Source organism: Tachyglossus aculeatus, chromosome 4 (genome assembly GCF_015852505.1).
Source record: "Tachyglossus aculeatus isolate mTacAcu1 chromosome 4, mTacAcu1.pri, whole genome shotgun sequence".
NCBI classification, from domain to species: Eukaryota; Metazoa; Chordata; class Mammalia; order Monotremata; family Tachyglossidae; genus Tachyglossus; species Tachyglossus aculeatus.
In genome coordinates this window covers 111,249,791-111,271,403 of record NC_052069.1, presented here as the reverse complement: position 1 = coordinate 111,271,403, position 21,613 = coordinate 111,249,791, and the positions used below count along the sequence as shown (strand labels likewise).

Genomic DNA, 21,613 nt, shown 5'->3' with positions numbered 1-21,613 from the left:
GGATCCTTTCCAGCTTTTGGATTCTGTGATTTATCCAGGGAGTCCTGGGAATTTTGGCCACCTGGGTTCTGGGGAGGAAGGAAGCTTTCCTCCAAGAACAAGAAGCCCGTGACTGTGTCTTCTCCGGGAATCAGGGGACAAAGAGGGAAGGATGCAGCAGCCACTGCTTTGTCTCGATCGCTGGGACCGGCGGTTGGGAGGGAGACTTCTCACACACAGGAGCAGCAAAGGGTGGAGCAGTTCAATTTGGCAGGGGTTCCCGCATTGCCGGCTTTCTTGTTCACCTTGGGCAGCAGAAGCACGAAGGACATGGCCAGGGCACAGTGGTAGAAGCTGTGGACGTATGTGTAGTCCCACTCCTGTGGAGGGAGGCAGCATCAGCCCCATGCAGTCAGTAAATCATATTTACCGAGAAGAGCACCGCACTAAGTGCTTGGGAGAGGACAATAGAACAACCAAAAGACACAGTCCCTGCCCATTATGAGGGGGTCACTGGTCAGGGCTGGTTTCATCAGACAAAGGCACAGATGCTTCAGCCCAAATCATCCCCAACTTCAGATAACTCAGTTTTAAAGAGTTGATGAATGGAGGCAGCAGGGTCGGGGCAGAGTGGGATGGGGAGTTAGGAAGCCTGATATGCAGGGTCTTTGGGCTTCAGTTTCCCCATCTGTAAAATGGACACACTAACCCCTACCTAAGTCACCCCATACTCAACAAAGCATCTCTGCCTGTCCAAGGAAGATAGGACTGCATTTGAAACCCAAGAGCCCCCTCCCCATCAAGCCCATCTGGGGTTTCATAGCCAACAGAGATGAACTGTGCTCTTTCTTGCTTAGCCCTGGTTTTGGGGGATATCTGTGGCCTCCAAACGTCCCACTGTTGGCTCATCTTGGGCCAATAAAACACTTCACTGATCGAGACTTGTTCCCAATTATTTCCTGAATAAATTCCAGTCGGGGCTCATCAAGCTTCAGACGGAGTTCAAATGCCCATGTAAATATCCCTCCTACCTCCATGAGTCAGATGTTACTATTAATTATGAACGACCCTACTAATGCTAGGAATGGGCAGGATCTTCTAGTGAGAGACAAGTTGTTGAGAGAATCTAGTTCCTTTCCATCCTCTTTCCATTTAACTTCTGGCATTGATTTTCTTTGGAAAAGAGCTCTGATCATTTTGACTGTGAATACTGCTTCTAATCATACAACTATGAATAACTAAGGCTCTAAGGCAATGTATTTATTTTTAATGGAGGGCAGATTTCTCATTCTCTTGCTTCCAGTGTCCTGAAATATGAGATCCCCAATCCTTCAGCCCAATTTTAGTCCTGTTAATACTGAGACCTCAGCAATAGGGCTGAGGGTGAGGGACGTGTTCCCTTCCCTGAAGGGGAAAGGATGACAGTCGTATTGGTTTTCCTAGTCTGGCAACCATCTACCAGGAGAGCATGCTGGGGAGAAATAAGGGGTGAGCTGGAAAGTTGTGGAAGTTTGCAAGGATTAAATAATTGATATTTACTCATCTATTATGCTGTTAACTCTAATTGTCTGCGAGTGAGTATCCAATTTGTGGGCTACCTCCCACTTCACAACTGGCAGACCGCTACTTTCACCAACTTCCAAGCCTTACTAAAATCACATCTCCTCCAGGAAACCTTCCCCGAATGGGCTGCTACTCTCCCCAGTTTCAAAGCCTTACTAAAACCCCATCTTCCATGCGAAGAGGTCTTCACATACCTCAAAGTAAAACCTCAGCATCAAGGCCAATGCCCCAAAGCAGAAGCCGGGACCAATCTGCTGGGTATAGACGCTCATATCAGGGTACAGACCTTTCTTTTCCTTCATCTTCTGCAGCTGGAGAGGAAACAGAGAGAACATATCTGCCTGGGGGGGCATTGCCATCTGTGGGACACCCAGCCCTGGCCCGTGTGCCCCCCCCGGGAGGGCTCCTGGTCTCCAGGTGCCAGAAAGTTGCATCAGGACCAGAATGGAACTGGAGGCCCCAGCTGGATTCCTCGTGAATCCAGGAACCAGTCTTTATTAGTCAGTCCATTGTATTTGTTGAGCACTTACTGGGTGCCATGTATGCACTGTACTAAGCTCTTGGGAGAGTACAATATAATAATATAACAGACATGTTCCGTGTCCACAATGAGCTTACAATCTAGAGACAAGCTTATTAGCTGGCCTGCCAGATGTCTCTACCTGGTCAATCAATCAATGGTATTTATTGAGTGCTTACTGTTTGCAGAGCACTGTACTAAAACCTTGGGAGAGTACAATTCAACAGAATTAGCAGACATGTTCCCTGCCCATAACATATTTACAGTCTAGAGGGGGAGACAGACAATATAAAAAACAACGTGTGCGCACTGGGGGTTTTCACCACCTTCTCCAGAGGGAAGCTCCTTGGTCTCTGGGCAAATCCAGATTGAGGGTCTAGAAATAGCCTGCCCCCGGACCACAGTCGTGGGAATCTCACATGACAGCATGACAGCTCATCCCTCAGACGTGCCAGGGAGCGGCTCGTGCCGACTCGGGAGTGGGTAGGGCCTGGGGGTGGGGAAGAACGGGAACAGCTGAGTGGCTAAAAAAGAATGCCGCCCATGGCTGGGGCTTCAGAGCAGTGCGTTCTTTCTCCCAGAGCAGCAGGGAGCAGGGCTCAGTAAGAGGGGGTCTACCATTGTAGCCTTACAATCCGACAGCCTGAGCCAGTGATGAGTGAGGAAGACCAGCAACTTTCATTCCGAGAGCTCTGTGGAATGAATCCTCCATTTCAATGGAGAACCTCATGTTTTTCTCTGGTTAGAGGCTACCCTGGGCAGGTTTCCTCCCTGATTCATCATTCAGTAGCATTTGTTGAGAGCCTACCATATGTTCTGGAGAGTGAAATAGAGCAAATAGACATAATCTCTGCCCTTCAAGGATCTTAAATATTTTCCTATCTAATGGAGTGTGGGGTGCGATTTTAGGGTTTGAATCTGATGGGACTTAGGATCAGCTGGACACCTAAATGTTCTGTGGCCACCAGGATTGGGTCCCGCCCTCCCATTGCTAAGGGGCTAAAAACACCACTCTAAAGAAGCAGCATGGTCTAGTGAAAAGAGTATAAGCCTGGGAGTCAGAGGGCCTGGATTCTAATCCTGGCTCTGCCACTTGTGTGTTGTGTGAGCTTCAGCAAATCAGTTCAGTTCTCTATGTCTCAATTACCCCTAAATTGGTGATTAAGACTTTGAGCCCTATGCGGGAGAGGGACTGCATCCAACCTGATTAGCTTGTCTCTACTGTAGCACCGAGTTCAGTGTCTGGCATCTGGTAAGCACTTTAACAAATTCCATTTTTTTTAAAAAAGCCACTGTACTAAGTGATTGGGAGTACAGTCGGGTATGCTGGGGCCCTCTTGCTTAACTCCAGAGCCATTTCTGCCACTCCCGATCCTGGTAAAAAATGCCACTGCTACCAAGCCTCTGGATTTAACTTCAGGGGCTGAGGTGGAGGAAGACTGGGTATTTAAAAATAAAGTTAGCAAGTACCAGGCATAAACGTGCCCTTTCCATATCAGTACTGGACAGGAGCTCGTTGTGGGCAGGGAATGTGTCTGTTTATCGTTATATTGTAGACTGTATATTGTAGACAGACTTTTAGACTGTGAGCCCAATGTTGGGTAGGGACTGTCTCTATATGTTGCCAATTTGTACTTCCCAAACGCTTAGTACAGTGCTCTGCACATAGTAAGTGCTCAATAAATATGATTGATGATGATGATGATGATGATATTGTACTCTGTTTCCCAAGAGCTTAGTACAATGGTCTGCCCACTATAAGGGCTCAATAAATATGACAATGAATGAGCTATGCCAGCTAAATAGTAGTAATAATAATAATGTTGGTATTTGTTAAGTGCTTACTATGTGCCAAGCACTGTTCTAAGTGCTGGGCGGTTACAAGCTAATCAAGGTTGTCCCATGGGGGGCTCACAGTCTTAATCCCCATTTTACAGATGAGGTAACTGAGGAACAGAGAAGTTAAGTGACTTGCCCAAAGTCACACAGCTGACAAGAAGTGGAGCCAGGATTAAAACCCATGACCTCTGACTCCCAAGCCCATGCTCTTTCCACTGAGCCACGCTACTTCTGCGAAAATTAAAAATAAATAAATAGATAAATAAATAAATAAATAAATAAATAAATAAATAAATAAATGTAGACTGATCTAAAACCAGGCAAGGAACCAGGCAGAAAGCTGGGGATTCAGCTATCATTCCACCTAGAGGTCTGAATTCTTCTCATGACTTCCTCCCAGACAATCAGTTAATCAATTGATAGCATTATGGAGCTTCTGTTGAGTGTGGATTAATGTATTATTAGTACTTGGAAGTGTTCAGTAGAATTAATAGACAAGATCTCTGCCTTCAAAGACCTTACAATCTGGGCAGACATTAAAATAAATTACAACTAAGAGGAAGTAATGGAGTACGTGAGCTGTGTGCATAAGAGCTACAGAGATCATGAGTGTATAAGTGTTGTGGTGCTACAGAAATGCTAAATAATTACGGTATTTGTTAAGTGCCTTCTAAGTCTCTAGCTCTGTTCTAAGCACTGGAGTAGAAGTGCCTGGATTAGCAATAACATTAAAAAACATACAAGATAATCATGTTGGATACAGTCCCTGTCCCAGAGGAGGCTCACAATCTAAGGGGGAGGGGAGAATGGGTATTGAATCCTCATTTTCACAGAGGAGGAAACTGAGGCCTAGACAAGTGAAGTCACTTGCTGAAGGTCATACAGCAGGCAAGTGGTGAAGGCAGGATTAGAATCACTACCATGCACACTGTAAGCACTCAGTAAATGCACGGATGATAAAAATGGATGGGTCCCCCTGCCAGTCACAGCAACTATATAGGTCTTTTTTTAAATGGTATTTAAGTGCTTAACTATGTGCCAGGCACTGTACTAAGCGCTGAGGTGGATACAGGCACAGTTGGGCACAGTCCCTCCCACGTGGGACTCATAGTCTCAATCCCCATTTTACAGATGAGGGAACTGAGGCCCAAAGAAGTGAAGTGACTTACCCAAGGTCACATAGCAGACAAGTGGCGGAGCCGGGAATAGAACACACGGTCTTCTGACTCCAAGGCCGTGCTCTATCCACTATGCCATGAAGTTGTACAAAGAGGAGTTTCAAGTGAGCCCTTATGATGCCCTCACATATCATTTATAAGGTCAAGATGCAGGCAAGCGGCAGAGCTAGCACAAAACAAGTACCATAATTACTATTATTCCAGCAAGTGGAGCTTCATTTTATTCCCGGGGGAACCACACCTGCCCCTCTGCTCTATGATGCCCTTGTATCTCATGATCATCATCAATGATCATGATCATCATCATCATCATCAATCGTATTTATTGAGCGCTTTCTGTGTGCAGAGCACTGTACTAAGCGCTTGGGAAGTACAAGCTGGCAACATATAGAGACAGTCCCTACTCAATAGTGGGCTCACAGTCTAAAAGGGGGAGATTACATGATGTAACCTGTGAGCCAAGATGGGGGTGGAACAAGGGCTGCAGGCACTCCTTAGTACTGTCAAATGGCCACCCTTATCTCAGGGCCACTTGGGCCAGGGGATACATTTCATGTTCCTTTAATAGAATAACCGTCCTTCCTAACCAACATGAAATGCTCTATGAAATGGGCTTGAAATGTTATTTAAGCTCATGAAGATGGCAGACCTTCTGTACAGAGCTCTTTGGCATGATTTTCTTTCCACTGATGGATCAGATTGCACAATGGGAAGACAGTCTGGAGGGGGTGTTTCTGGGCTGTGATGAGAAAATGTCACGTCATTTGATTTGATTCCAGAAGCAGGTTCTTAACGACTATTTCTGAGGATAATTAGCTGATGTCTGGACTGGTCGGGGGGAGGCATGACCTTTCTAGGTTGGGTGGAGCTTGAGAGGCTGAGCTGCTTTATCAGAACCCCAGACTTGGAATTCAGTCATTATCTCTGGAACCCTGTTTGTTTATGGGATTTGGAATGCTAATTAAGGAGGAATGCCATCTTGTTGGGAACACTGGACCTCAGAAAAACAACTTGCCTCCCCAAGGCAGGAAGTTCCGTAGGGGAAGAAGGGGTGGGGTGTCCTATGTCCTCAAATGTAGCCTGAATATTGATTCCCAAGTCCGATTGAGGAATCAGTTTGTTTTCTTCCCCAAGTGGTCAGGCAGAATCTCAGATTGGAATCTCCAGAATTGGGCTCAAATCCTTATTCTGCTGCTGCCCTGCTGAGTGACTAGAAGTAGCATGTCTTAGTGGAGAGAGCCCTGGCCTGGGAGTCAGATGACCTGGATTCGAATCCTGGCCCTGATACCTGCTATGTGGCCTGGGACAAGTCAGTTAACTTCTCTGTGCCTCAGTTTCCTCATCTGGAAAATGGGGATTCAATACTTGTTCTCCCCTCCCCTTAGACTGTGAGCCCCATGGAGGACGTGACTGTTCCCAGCCTAACTTCTATCAACCGCAGTGCTTAATGTAGTGCTTGGCCCACAGTAAGCACAAAAAATACGATAATTATTATTATTCCAGCAAGTGGAGGTTCATTTTACACCTGGAGGAACCAACCCCGCCCTCTGCTCTCTGCGATCATCTGGAGAGAAATGAGATCGTGCCTCTGATGAGTTCTGAGATCTTCTGGAGACCAGGAGTGTCATTGTTTAGTCTCCCCTTTTCACATGCCCATCTGGATGACTCCAAGGTAGTTGACCCCCACAGACTAGATTGATCTGAGGTCAAGCACGTTCCCCAGGCCCATCCCAGGGCCGATCCCTCCTTACCCACTTTGCGGTGATGATGAGGACGGCAGTGCCGATGGGTCCGGAGTACACACCGTAGCCCCACCGGTCGTGGTAGATCCTCACCGCGATGGTCAAGACGCCAAACATGACAAAGGTCGATCTCTTGGGCTCATCAAAGTCAGCCAGGGCTGTAGGACACAAACCCACTGGGTAGCGGGGAGGGCTTCACCTCTCCCACCCATCTTGATGGTCCCTCCTCCTCTTGCTTTGACCCTGCCCCTCTCCCTGCTGATCTCTTTGACTGAGAAGGTCTAGCTCTCTATACATCTGACAGGCTTGCTTGGCGGGGCTGAAGGACAGGGCATACTGGGATCACGAAGGACTGGCACAGTCATTTAAAAGGAACTCAGTCCCTACCCGACATCTGCAGACCGATTCCCCCAAGCACATTTCACACAGATGCAGGGACTGCTCATATTCCCAGAAGGGGATTCCAAGACCTTTCTTGGTAGCCTGTCTCAACGCTTAATGCTCTATATTTACAGTTGTCCATCAAAGATGCTACTGGTGAAAGTGGTTGTGGCTGCCAAGGCCGTTGCCCCACCACATTGTGATCGGGAGATGATCAGCCTCTGGTCTAGGGCTTGGACAGCTGCTCTTTGCCCCCTGACTTCTGCTTTCCATGCCGCATACAGTCCGACCAGAGTCTCTACTCCCCAAAAAGCCTCTTCCTCATTATTCCCAACCACAAATGAGGTTAGTCTGTCCTCTCTGTTTCTTTCCAAGCTGGGAAGCAGCAGGGCCTAGTGAAAAGAGCCTGGGACTGGGAGTCAGAGGGCCTGGTTTCTAATCTTGGCTCCGCCGAGTACCTGATGTGTGACCTTGGGCAAGGCATTGCTCTTCTCTGTGCCTCAGTCCCCTCATCTACACAACTGGGATTCAATGTCTGTTCCCCCTCCTACTTTGAGTGTGAGCCCCATATGGGACAGGGTCTGTGTCAGATCTGATTAACTTCTATCTACCCCAGTGCTTGATACATAGTAATTATTTAACAAATGCCATAAAAAAGTGTTTAACAAATACAGTAGTAGTAATAATAATAATAATAATAATAATAATGGCATTTATTAAGTGCTTACTAAGTGCAAAGCACTATTCTAAGCGCTGGGGAGGTTACAAGGTGATCAGGTTGTCCCACGGGGGGCTCACAGTCTTAATCCCCATTTTACAGATGAGGTAACTGAGGCACAGAGAAGTGAAGTGACTTGCCCAAAGTCACACAGCTGACAATTGGTGGAGTTGGGATTTGAACCCATGACCTCTGACTCCAAAGCCCAGGCTCTTTCCACTGAGCCACGCTGTTCTCCCTCCTACTTAGACTGTGAGTCCAGTGCAGGACCTGATTTTCTTGCATCTACCCCAGCACTTAGTTCGGTGCTTGGCACATAGTAAGCGCTTAACAGATATCTAAATTATTATCACTATTATTATTCCTTGTAATCTGCAGTCATTTTAGTTGAGACTGTGCTTCCTCAAATCTGTAAATCATTTTTCTGCCTAGTCAGTAGTAGCGGTCCCTTTGTCTCACTCAGCTCTTCTCAAGCCAATCCATCAGTGGCATTTATTGAGCATTTACCGGGAGCAGAGGAAGTGCTTACTGGGCACACTGGCTGCAGTGCTTGGGAGAGTGCAATAAAACAGAGTTGATAGACAAGATCCTTGCCCACAAGGAGCTCACAGTCTAGTGGATCAGCGAAGCATCTTTGGATATTTGGGCTCAGAGGGTTGGGGGAGTGGGACTCAGTGAGGTTTGAGGGGGTTATTCTGAGGCTGATGGGATTCAGAGGGATCAGAGTGTCTGCCTCATGTTTAGGGCCCTTCCCCTGTCTCCCCGCCTTCCTGAACTCCTGCTGTTTCAGTCACTGGCCAGTCTCCCCAGCTCTTGGATGATGACTTCTAAAAACCTGTGGGTCCCAGAGCAGCAGTCGAGCCTCCAGCAATGAAGGATGATGGACTTTTGTTTAGCGCACAATGTCGGGGTTGGGGGAAGGTAGAGAGAGGAGGGTGTCAGCTGGGTAGTTCCAGCTTGCACAGCTGTGTTATGGCTGTGTTGGGTTTGCATTCCAGGAAATATGCCCAGAGCCCTCTCTGCCGGCACACGTGTGCATCCCATTTTTCCAAGCGATGTGGTAAAAGGTCTTCCCTGCGGCCGGGCCCCCACACCCATCTCTGTCCTCGCATCACATCTTCAGAGCGATTTGGAGAAGGGATGAGGTCCATATTTTCTCGTCTGCGATTGCTCTCTGGGGGCCTTTCCCAAAACCCCAACTTCATCTTTTTCCCCCTTACTATTTTTCAAAGTCAAAAATAGCCAAGCAAGGAAATGGACCTGGCCTAGGCTGAGAGGGCAAGTGGGAGGAACCTATAAACACGAGAATGTAAGCAGGGGAGGGCGAGAGGTGCCCTGGGTAGATAGAAGGAGCAAGGCCTAGTGAAAATAGCACAGGACTGGGAGGGGAGACCTGGCTTCTAATCCTGGGTCTGCCAGTTTGCCTGCTGTGGGACTTGGGGCAGATTGGTTAGCTTCTCTGGAACTCCTTTACTTCTCCCTTTCTGTCAGTGACCTTGAGTAAAATAATAATGATATAATAATAATAATAATATATTAGTGCTAAGCACTGGGGTAGACAGAAGTTAATCAGGCTGGACAAACTCCCCTGTCCACTGGCACTCACAGTTTAACAGGGAGGGAGAACAGTGATTTAATCTCTGTTTTACATTCGAGGAAACTGAGACGTAGAGCAGAAAAGTGACTTGTCCAGGGTCACACAGCAGGCAAATGGTAGAGCTGGGATTAGAACTCAGTTATCCTGCCTCCTGAGTCCATACTCTTTCCTCTGGGTTAGATTGTGAACTCCTTGGAGGCAGAAATCACATCTTTTGACTTGACTGTACTCTCCCAAGTGCTTAGTTCAGTGTGTGCTGCATACCGTAGGTGCTCAATAAATGCTACTGATTCTTCACATAAGCCAAATTGAACCGCAAGCACAGAGATGCCCCCTCCCCAGTGCAGGGTGTTGGCAGACACAACCTTTTTCAGGATGGCTGCTGTGCTATTTTAAATGACTGGTAATTGGAGAAGAAAGTTTAGCTGGAGAATTGTAGAATTGTTTTGGTTTGGTGGCCCCTGGCGGAGCTGCCACTGAAAAGAGAGAAAGCAGATGGTCCATAGACGGTTCTGCTCTCTTGCTAAAGCCAATGGCCAAATCTGTGAGGGGAAGCAGTTTGTTTTCCAAAAAATACTGGACCCATGTTACATGTTTTGTTTTGTTGTCTGTCTCCCCCTTCTAGACTGTGAGCCCGTTGTTGGGTAGGGGCTTTCTCTATATGTTGCCGACTTGTACTTCCCAAGCGCTTAGTACAGTGCTCTGCACACAGTAAGTGCTCAATAAATACACTGAATGAATGAATGAAATGGTGCAGATGGAGGAAGCAGTGTGGTTCTTTTGTTGTCATATTCCATTCCAGGTGGTCTTAGTATGTTTGTGCTTACATAGGCAGTGAATTTTTTTTATGGTATTTGTTAAGCGCTTACTATGTGCTAGGCAGATCGAAGGTAATCAGGGTACACACAGTCCATGCCCCACATGGATCTCAAAATCTTAATGCCCATTTTTCAGATGAGGTAACTGAGGTACGCAGAAGTCAAGTGCCTTACCCAAGGTTGCACACATAGCAGAGAAGTAGTGGAGCCTGGATTAGAACTCAGGTTCTTCTGAGTTCCAGGCCCATGCTCTATCCACCAGGCCACACTGCTTCTTTGGCTGTGTGGTAATATTTCCCTGAATGCCTCCACCTTGGCTTGACAACTGACTAGTTGGACAGTTGCTGCCTAAGTGCTGGGACTCCGTACTGATCTACACACTCTGTCTCCAGCTTGTCTGGGCTCCAGGGAGTTCCACAAAACTCCTGAGTGCAGCAGGAGGACAGAGGGACAGGGCTGGTGGGTGGACAGTCTATCAATCATGCAAAAATTTTGACTCATGGTTTCTGGAATGGACCTAGCAGTGTGAGGCGGCATAAACAGTAATCTGGCCTGGACTCACTTTTCTTACAGTATTCATTTAGTGTCAAGAGTTAGACTTGCTCAATGAAAGTTGGTGGTAATAGGAGGAGGAGGAGATGGAGGTGAAGGAGGAGGAGGAAGAGATGATGGAGGTGAAGAAGGAGGAGGAGATGGAGGAGGAGAAGGAGAAAGGAGGAGGAGGAAGAGGAGAAAGAGAAGGAGTAATACTATTACTGGGTTCCTAATGACTACAACCACTGGATAATTCCCTCAAAAATATGTCTTTCCTGGGCCCACCTGGCTCCTGGGGAAAAAACTGTTCTCGGAGGGCTGTCAGTCATCCTGTCCTGAGTAACGGTTCAGCCCTTGGCACAGGGTATCAATTGCTGGTTTCATTTACCCTGCTAATTTGAATAGTGTAGGGTAGTACCTGCTTGGTACTTGTTTGCAAGGCTGGGTTAAGGAGACTTACCCATCAGTGAGACCCACATGGACAGCACCGTCCCATAGATGCTGAAGTACTCCAGAATGTCGTAGCGCATGAAACACAGCACCGATAAACCTGGACCATCACAAGCGTGGTATATCTGAGAGTAAACAAAGGAGCATGTGACAAAGGGACTCCTCCCCACCCAACAGTTTGGGATTGCTGTCCTGTTTTCTTTTTCCATTTTGAAGAGCAAGGAACGTCCTTGAGGACATTAGCAGGGGTGTGTTGGCTCTGACCAGTAAAATGGTGGATCGTAAATTCATTGAGGGGAGGGATTGTGCTGTGGTATTTTGCTGCAGTCCCCACTACACTTTATGAAGGGCTTCACCCTCAATGAGTACTCAAGAAATAATTATGGCATGGATTAAACACATACATATGCTAAGCACTGGGGTCAATACAAGGTTATGGATCAGACATAGTCTCTGTCCCACATGGGGTCCCTAATTCATCTTATTGCCATTTTGCAGTTGAGGAATCTGAAACCCAGAGAGGCTAGTGACTTGCCCAAAGTCACATAGTAGGCCAGTGGCAGAGCTGGGACTCGAAGACAGTTCAGCCAATCGATTGATTGATCAATCAATGGTATTTATTGAGCACTTACTGTGTGCAGAGCACCGCACTAAATGCTTGGGAAAGTAAAATATAACAGAGTTGGTAGACATGTTCCCTTCCCACAACGAGCTTACAGTCTAGAGGGGGGAGACAGTCAATAATATAAATCAATTATGGATATGTATATAAGTGCTGTGGGACTGAGGTAGGGTGGAAAAAAGGGAGCAAATCCAAGTGCAAGGGCGATGTAGAAAGGAATGGGAGAAGAGGAAACCAGGACTTAGGCAGGGAAGGTCTCAGAGGAGATATGCCTTCAATAAGGCTTTGAAGATGGGGAGAGTAATTCTCGATTAGCTCTGAAGAAGATAAGCATAGGTCCCACCTTCACAACATCTCTAAAATCCACCCTTTCCTCTCCATCCAAACTGCTACCATGTTAATAATATCACTCATCCTATCCTGCCTAGATTAATGCATCAGCTTCTTTGCTGACCTCCCAACCTCCTGTCTCTCCCACTCCAGTCCATACTTCACTACATTGCCTGGATCATTTTTCTACAGAAGTGTTCAGGACATGTCACCTCTCTCTTCAAAAGTTCCAGTGGTCACCCATTCATCTCTATATCAAACAAAAACTCCTCACCATTGGCTTTAAAGCACTCCATCACCTTGCCCCTCCTACCTCACCTCTCTTCTCTCCTACAATCCAGCCTGCATACTTTTCTCCTCTAGTGCTTATCTTCTCACTGTTCCCTGATCTTACCAGTCATGCCACCAACCCCCTGGCCCATGTCCTTCCTCTGGCCTGGAACACCCTCCCTCCTCAAATCCGGCAGGCAATTACTCTCCCCCCCTTCAAAGCCTTATTGAAGGTGCATCTCCTCCAAGAGGCCTTCCCAGGCTAAGCCCCACTTTTCCTCATCTCCCACTCCCTTCTGCATCTCCCTGACTTGCTCCCTTTGCTCTTCCCCCACCTCCCAGCCCCACAGCACTTATGTATATATGTCATTTTATTTGTTTGTACTGATGTCTGTCACCCCCAGCTCTAGACTGTGAGCTCATTGTGGGCAGAAAATGTCACTTTTTATTGCTGTATTGTACTTTCCCAAACACTTAATATAGTACTCTGCCCACAGTAAATGCTTAATAAATACGGTTGAATGAATGAATGAAATAATGAAAGTTCCAGGCCAGCAGCAGGATGTGGGTGAGAAGCTCCCTGATTGCCGATCCCTTAGTCTTTTCACTCCTCCAGACTGTCTTGAATGCAGTTAACTGATTGATTGATGGATTAATCCACCTCATAGTTGGTGTTTGCCACTTCCAAATGCTTTCATCTTGTTCCTTAGAGTCTTCTGCTCTCCTCCGATGCTCTTTTGGGGCCTATGTCTTCCCCCAAGTGGGTGGAATCTCTGCTAATGAGAGGTGGTCAGGGTGGGGGTGGTCCAGAGGCTGCTGGACTCTGACAGATTCCACCAAGAGGGGACCGGGTACCCTGCGTGGCTCAGTGGAAAGAGCCTGGGCTTGGGAGTCAGAGGTCACTGGTTCTTACTCCGGCTCCACCACTTGTCAGCTGTGTAACTTTGGGCAAGTCACTTGACTTCTCTGGGCCTCAGTTACCTCACCTGTAAAATGGGGATTAAGAGCCCCACGTGGGACAACCTGATCACCTTGTACCTACCCCAGCGCTTAGAACAGTGCTTTGAAGCGCTTAACAAATACCATCATCATCGTTATTATTATTATTATTACTATCATTACTATTATTAGTATTACCCCTCTCTGGATGAGTCCAGAGCAAGAACTAAGAGCTGTAGGTTGACATTCTACCCCTGATGCCTGAGGAAACCACACGGTCTATCATAGCTCAGCCTCTGAGTGAGAAGGTCATAGCTGAGCACGTGCTGGGAAGTGGAGAAAGCTGCCTTTCTTATGGGCGGGACCATTCTTCAAGAGCAGCAGGAAATGAGAACAGTTCTCTAGACCGAAAGCTCCCTGAGGTCAGAAAAGTGTCTGGCAACTCTGTTGTACCCTTCCAAGGGCTTAGAACAGTGCTCTGAACATAGTAAAAAGCTCAATAAATACCATCGATTGATCGAATGATTGAGTGAATGAGCCATGGATCCTCCTTAACAACCTCAACAGAGTCTGCCAAAGTGATCCCGACAGACATGAGCAGTTCCGGGGCTAGAAATGGTAAGGTGCCCAGCAGGGCCCACAGAGAGGGCAGGATCTCGAGAATAAGGACTGGACTGAGAAAATTGGAGGGAAACAACCTGAGGGATTGGTCTGCCCGAAGAGTTCTGACCCTCAAGGCTGGGGACTGGAATTGGGTTTTGCGGATAGGGCAAAAGAGTGGAGGCAGAGAGGAGGGAGGGAGAGGAAGAGAGAGAACAAACATTTATCTTTCTCTCTGAAACACAGACACCCACACACCCACACTCATCCCCTGCATTCTCCTCCCCACAACACACAGATGAGGCCAACACATTTGCCCAAGGGGAACATATGCTCCAGCTGGTCTGGGGAATGAAGAACTGAGCTGGGGCTGTTTAGCACAAGCCCTAACAGCAGCTGACACACCCTCCCCCACCATGCCCCACTCAAGGGCGCACACACACACACACACACACACACACACACTCTCGCCCCCCCCCCCCCCCCCCCCCGCCCCAGCCACACTCCTTCACCATGCCTCAGGGTGGGCTGGGTGCATCATCTAGTCTGTAAGCTTATCATGGGCAGGGAATGTGTCTGTTAGTGTTACGTTATACTCTCCCAAGTACTTAGTACAGTGCTCTACACACAGTGAGTGCTCAAGAACTACGATGGAGTGAATTGGCCATTATGCCCCCCTTATGCCCCATATTTGCTGTGCCCCACCCCACATCTCGCACTGCCATCGCAGATGGGTGAGATTATAGCTCTCCCCTAAGCAGATCTTCCATGGCAAAAAGGGGGAAACCCCTGGTTGAGCCTCCACTTCTAACCAACCATGCTTGCAACCATCTCCCACTGCCAGAAAGGACAAAGGGCAGAATTGGAAATCCAAAGGAGATGCTGTCTCTAAACAGCTATGCCCCAACTGGTCATTGCCTGGGAAAAGCCAACAGGACCTGCTTGTATCAGCACAACCACCTCCACAAAGTCACTGAAGAACTGTGCATGTACCAACCACGTTCAAACGCATGTACACCTCCCTGAATACACACCCATCCACATCCTTACATGCATACACACAGGCATACGCAACCACCCCAGGCACCCCCACATGCGCACATACATGCCCGCTTCCCTCCCCACTAACCCCCACGGTCTGCTGCTCAAGAGCTGTCATGTGGCAGGGCCTCTGGGAGGCTGGCTACGTTCTGGGCATGATACAGTTTTTCCACACATCTGTCTCTGCCTAGTGGAACTTTCGTCCCCCCTGCGCTCCCCTCTTATTACAGTGAGTTCGGCTTTTAAAGAGGGACAGGCACGATGATGGATGAGAAAGGAAGAGAGAGAGACAGACAGGCTGCATCCCTTAACCTGGCACTCTCCATGTGGCCAGGTAGGGGAAGGGGGGAGCCCATATGGAATCTTTCCCTCCAGACATAGCTTTGACCACCCCCCACCTCCCCAAGCCACTGAAGTTCAAAAATCCCTTTCCCTTCCATCCCCCATGCCCAGGGCAGTGTTAATTTATCATGTGGAGGGGGCAGTCATGGATGCGGTATTGAGGAGAGCCCCATTCACTCCCCCGGGCAGCCCTCCAGCTCTGGTGTTCTTTCTGGCTGGTCAGAATCCTCAGGCAGGCTGACCTCTGGTCTGCTCTGGGCTTAGGCCTGCCCTAAGGGTCTCCAGGTCATTCTGCCCTCAATCCCCTAGCCTCAGAAAGCAGATCCTGTGGGGCTACAGAGAGTGGAGGGGGCTGACTGGTCTGGGCCCGAAGCGGTTTGCTGGAGGGTGCCGAGGCCCAGAGGGCCCTGAGAGGAGTTGGAGGTGGGAAAGGGGAGGGTGACAGTCACTGAAACAGCTTTGACCTTTGGGCGCCCCATTGGAGCCCCTGCTGGGGCTGCCTGAAAGAGCCCTGATTTTCTGAACCCTATTTCATGACCAAAGAGTCACATGTCCCTCAACCCATCCACCCACCCTGGCCGGACAAACTGGCCACTTCACATACAACATCCTGCTTGAGAACTGCCCTCATTCATTCATTCAATCATATTTATTGAGCACTTACTGTGTGCAGAGCACTGCACTAAGTGCTTGGAAAGTGCAATTCAGCCACAAATAGAGATAATCCCTGCCCAACAATGGGCTCACAGTCTAGAAGGGTGGGAAATAGACATCAGACCAAGTAAACAGGCATCAATAGCCTCAATATAAATACATGGAATTGTTGATATATATACATCATTAATAAAATAGAATAATAAATATATACATAGATACACAAGTGCTGTGGGGCAGGGAGGTGGGTAGAGCAGAAGGAGGCAGTTGGAGCGAAGGGGAGAGGAGGAGGAGGAGCAGAGGAAAAGCGGGGCTTAGTCTGGGAAGCTCCATTGTTCTGGGGACTGTTAAGCACATACAATGTACTAAACACAGGAGTAGAAGGGAGACCACCAGATGGGACGCGATCCCTGTCCCACTGGGGGCTCAAAGAGCCAGAATAAATGCAACCCCAAAAAGTTTCAAGTCCCATCCGGTGGCCCAGACCCACAGCAGACAGCTGATTAGCCAATTGCTGCCTCTCGCCTGCCCCATGACCTTGGAAAAGTCACTTAACTTCTCTGTGTCTCAGTTTCCTCAACTGTAAAATGGGGATTAACTTCCCCGACCCTTTAGACTGTGGTGCTCAGGCCGGAGAGGGACTGTGCTGATCTGACTGCATTGTATCTAGCGCAGCGCTGGGACGGTGCTCCATAGGTACATACACAGTAAGTGCTTAACAGATTCTGCAATCGTTATCCAAACTGCCTTTGAATCACCAAAAAACTGGGTTGAACCCAAGCCAAGAAAGCCAAATCCAGGCCTGTTTGATCATCTCCATGTTCTATTATCTATATGTTTTCCTCACCGTGCATGGGCCCGACTAGCTTGGATAATCAGCCTCTCTCAGTGTCGGCATCCAAACCCCAGGCTGGGGTTGGAAGGTGTAGGGGGACAGACTCTGGACAGACAGACCCACCTCCCCAGGGTGTGGCTCTCCCTGGCTCCACTAGTCCCCAGGGACAGTCCCAATCAGCCTGGCCACGCCGACCCTGCCCCCCCCGGGGCGGACACCGCACTTACCGCCACGAAGAACATGGTGAAGACGTAGACCATGGCTTCCATATGGAACTGCCTCCTGGCCGCAATGCTGGCAGTCGGGACAAACACCAGGCTGCTGAGGGTGGGGAGGAGCAGCTTGGCAACGAGTGTCCCCATCGAGGGAAAGCCTGAGGGCGCGAGCCGGGCAGTGGGCAGAAGTCACAATCCCTGGAAGAGAGAGAGAAAGAGAGAGAGAGGGCGAGGACCAGGGAGAGGGCGAGGGGGACGGATGGGGCTGGCAAAGTCCAAGGCGGAGTCCCCAGCTCCCTCTGGAACTGGACGGGGATAGCTATGCTCACAGCTGTGGCTTTCCAAGGTCTAAATGTCCACAGAGGGGCCTCTCCCGTGGTGATGTCAGCTCTAGGCAACAGGTGCCACTTGAAGGGCCTAACAGCTGATGCTTCCTGGGATTTTTTTTTTCTTTTTGGGAGAAAACCACATCGGCGCAGGCTGCAGGGCTGGTTGCCTCCTGTCCCCCTGGTCACCTGGCCTTGTCCCTTGTCCCTCTCCCACCCCTGTTCCTGATGGTTTCCCCTAGTCTGCGACTGGGGGTGGGTGGGAGGAGGGGGCAGGGTCGTCCTGTGGCGCTCACAGCCTGAGCTGTCGACTGGGGCCAAATCTCTGGTATCGTTCTTGAGTCCTGAGCCATGAATCCCCGCAGCTTCTGCCTCCTCAGCTGGACAGCCCCTGAACTCTTCTGAGGACACAGGCTGGGGCTGTGCTCTGCCCTGCCCAGCTTCTCAGAGAGACGGACGCCAAGACCCGTGAATTGGACTCAGCTGGGCCCTTCCGACTCTCCCTCTGGCCAACCCACCCCCTCTTCCCTCAACAGGCAGAGCCTCTTCCTTTAGGAAGCAGTGGCTTCTCCTCCCGTCTCCGCCCCCTAAGGCTATGGTTCAGAGTCAGGGGGAAATACTCTATCCTGGAATGATTAGGGCAGGGGCTGAGCCCACAAAAGTTCAAACTGGTGAAGGTGAGAAGTTTCCCCTTAAAAATCCACCGGCCTCCATCCCCAACCCTCTCCAGGCCCCTGGCCCCATGTTACTCCTGAATCTGGGCCTGGAACAGCATTAGGTTGGCAACAGGTTAGAAAAGAGCAGAGGGCAAATCATCTAGGGAGCTCACAGTCCCTTCTGGAACCCTGCTATTGGTCCCAGGAAGAAGCCCTGTTCTGGGAATCAGAAGACATGGGTTCTAGTCCTGGCTCTGCATATAGCTCCCAGTGTGGGAAAAAACCACGCATGTATTTGGCAATGTGCTGCACCCCTGCTTTCCTGCTCACTCATAGCATTTTGTGCCCCAATATGCTGCACCCCTTCCCACCTGCTCACACTTTGCACTCTGTGCCCCAGGGTGCTGCGCTTTTGGCCACCTGATCGCGTGTTGCACTCCATACCCCAATGTGTCACAACCCTGCCTGCCTGCTCGCATGTTGCACATCATGCTCTGATGCCCTCATAACTGACAGGTACAAGAGAGGGCGAGTTAGAGGCCACTAGCCCTCTAATCAATGTGACAGTGGATAAAGCACGGGCCCGGGAGTCATAAGGACGTGGGTTCCAGTTCCGGCTCTGGTACATGTCTGCTGTGTGATCTTAGACAAGTCATTTTACTTCTCTGGGCCTCAGTTACCTCATCTGTAAAATGGGGATTAAGAGTTCGAGCCCCTTATGGGATAGGAACTGTGTCCAAAAGGATTAACTTGTATCTACCCCAGCACTTAGAACAATGCTTGGCACATAGTAAGCACTTACCAAGTACCATAATTGTTATTATCATTGTTCCTCTCTTCAGGAGATGAAGTCTCAGACTGAGGTCCATCCATTGTTCCCCAGCAAAGACTCCATCCTCACTGTCACCTCTGTTGAATGGGGAATGCCCTGAGGAATCCTTACTTGGCTGGAATTAGGGGAAGGAGCATTGAAACCCATTCAAGCAGCCTTGGAAAAAGCACAAAAATGTACTGGCCACCATGCCTTTTTGAATCATTCTCTGTCCCGTCCCCCCCTCCCATCACCTCGCTTCACGGATGTCACTGGGAGCTGGATGAATAATATTAGTATTCTCTTGTTCACTGTTACTAATCTTGGGCAAGTAGGCAAGGGACTATTTTCAAGGCTGCTTGAAAAGCTCTGGAATGGAAGACCAGGGCCAATACTGGGGATGGAAAGTGCTTTCATTCATTCATTCATTCAATCGTATTTATTGAGCGTTTACTGTGTGCAGAGCACCCTTGCAAAGTACAATTCAGCAACAGAGAGAGACACTCCCTTCCCAACAACGGGCTCACAGTCTAGAAGGGGGAGACAGACAAAACAAAACAAGTAGACAGGCATCAATAGCATCAAAATGCGTTGATAGCATCAATGCATTGATAGCATCAATAGAATAGATAATTTTGACTCGGCCCGATGGACGATGCCCATCCTCTCTGTGGACCTGCCCCCAATGGCGAGTCACACTAGGGCACCTCCTCCTGTCAACAAGCTCATGCCAGGGAGCAGGAGAAGAAACCTCTGCAGGCTCATCAAGTTCAAGGCCAGTAATCACCCTTTGGGAGCTGCCAAGCGTCCGGGCATCTCCACTGACTTCCATCATAGTGAGAAGGTGGTGTAAAGGAAACTCAGTTGGCTGGCAGGTGCTGGAATCACCAGCAGCGGAGAATATTCTAATGAGCTATTAAACACGCTCCGGCTCTTGGGAGCAAGAAAAATTCCTCAGTTGGTTTTGTGCGGTGAGTGTGTGTGCATGTGTGTGTGCAGACACGCCCGTGTGTGTGTTTTCTCAACCATAAACCAGGGCTCTAGGATTTGCATAGGGCCAGGGGCTGTGGCCCTGGGGAATGTAAAAAGAAGAGGGAGGAGGAAGAGGAGAAAGAGGAGGAGCAGGAGGAGGAGACTCGGAAAGAGAACGGGCCCGGGAGTCCGAGAACCTGGGTTCGAATGCCGGCTCTGCCAATTGCTAGGTGTGTGATCTTGGGCAAGTCACTTAACTGGCCTGTGTCTCATTTTCCTCAGCTGTAAACTGGGGGTTCAATTCCAGCTCTCCCTCCTACTTAAGATTGTGAGCCCCATGTGGGACAGGGTCACAGGGGCTGCGCCTTACCTAAATAACTTATACCTACCCCAGCCCTTAGAATAGTGCTAGACACACATGTGCTTAACAAGTACCATAAAACAAAACAACGGAGGAGGTAAAGGTGGAGGGTGAGGAGAAGGAGGAGGAAGAGGAAAAGGTGGAGGGTGAGGAGAAGGAGGAGGAAGAGGAAAAGGTGGAGGGTGAGGAGAAGGAGGAGGAAGAGGAAAAGGTGGAGGGTGAGGAGAAGGAGGAGGAAGAGGAAAAGGTGGAGGGTGAGGAGAAGGAGGAGGAAGAGGAAAAGGTGGAGGGTGAGGAGAAGGAGGAGGAAGAGGAAAAGGTGGAGGGTGAGGAGAAGGAGGAGGAAGAGGAAAAGGTGGAGGGTGAGGAGAAGGAGGAGGAAGAGGAAAAGGTGGAGGGTGAGAAGGAGGAGGAAGAGGAAAAGGTGGAGGGTGAGAAGGAGGAGGAAGAGGAGGAGGAGGAAACTGAGGTGGCCCATGTGTGGTCGTGGCAACAAGGAGCGCTGAGCAGGAGCTAGGAGACTGGCCTCTCCAGGGAGACATTGGCCTTCTGCTCTGGATACAAACTGGAAGAGCAGAAGCCCTCCCGTGAAACTGGAGCAGCTCTGGGCTGCTGGAGAACAATTGCCCCTGAGGCGGGGAAATGTCTGGGGCTTTGCAGGAGGCTGAAATCTCCAAATTTGACACTTTCAACATCCCCGGAGGAAAAGGAGGCTCAGGAGGGAGGGAGGGAGGGCTGGAGGCCGAAAGCCAGGGAGAGATACACCAAAGACAACCAAGCCTGGAGGTGTTAACTCCGCCGGGGAAGGTAGGCGCTGTGGGACGGTGCCAGAACTGGGCCGAGGAAGCCAAGCCAGAAACGTCTGGCCGTCAGTCGGAAACCTCAGGCTGGCTCTCCCCGGCCCCATCTTCTCATTTCAGGGCTGAATGGAAAAACCAGGTCTCGGCTCCGACTCCGGAGGGATCCAGCCGCTGGCCGCTGCCCCTTTTCGACCACCAGGTGGCGCTTCGGACGGCGTCCATCTGGGAAAGCGCTGCCGACGGGGCGCGGAATTAGACCCCTTAGAGCCTGCAGAAAGAGTTTTTCGAGTCTCGGGACCCAAGTGCTCTCTTCAGAGATGAGCTCTTCTGCCTCTCGGATCCCTTTCCTAGTCTTTTCCTTGAAGCCGTTTCTGGTTTTTTGTTTGTTTGTTTTTTCTCATCCCTCTATAATTTTTTTTTTCCCTCCCCGTTTCAACCAATGGGAGAATGGATGTGTTTTATAGAGGTAGAGAAATGCTTGGAATTTCTCTCGGACTGCTTCTGCTTCGCAAGTGCAGTT

General features: G+C 49.4%; 1 protein-coding gene across 1 annotated transcript; it reads right to left on the bottom strand.

The window, feature by feature from the left end:
* Nucleotides 1–209: 209 nt before the first annotated feature.
* Nucleotides 210–17,314, bottom strand: MYMK (myomaker, myoblast fusion factor). Its single transcript, XM_038746036.1, has 5 exons — nucleotides 17,180–17,314; nucleotides 11,330–11,444; nucleotides 6,831–6,979; nucleotides 1,737–1,853; nucleotides 210–359 (listed from the first exon to the last, which is right to left on the bottom strand). The coding sequence occupies exons 1-5, from the start codon at nucleotides 17,312–17,314 to the stop codon at nucleotides 210–212; spliced, it is 666 nt and encodes a 221-aa protein (XP_038601964.1).
* Nucleotides 17,315–21,613: the final 4,299 nt, after the last annotated feature.

What these genes read in the sequence shown, in the direction of transcription:
- MYMK (XM_038746036.1), bottom strand. Translation starts at nt 17,314, where the DNA reads ATGGGGACACTCGTTGCCAAGCTGCTCCTCCCCACCCTCAGCAGCCTG. An exon ending in CATGTGGGTCTCACTGATGG is followed by an intron (nt 6,980 to 11,329) that starts GTAAGTCTCCTT and finishes TGTGTCCTACAG; the next exon opens with CCCTGGCTGACTTTGATGAG. An exon ending in TCATCATCACCGCAAAGTGG is followed by an intron (nt 1,854 to 6,830) that starts GTAAGGAGGGAT and finishes TTTCCTCTCCAG; the next exon opens with CTGCAGAAGATGAAGGAAAA.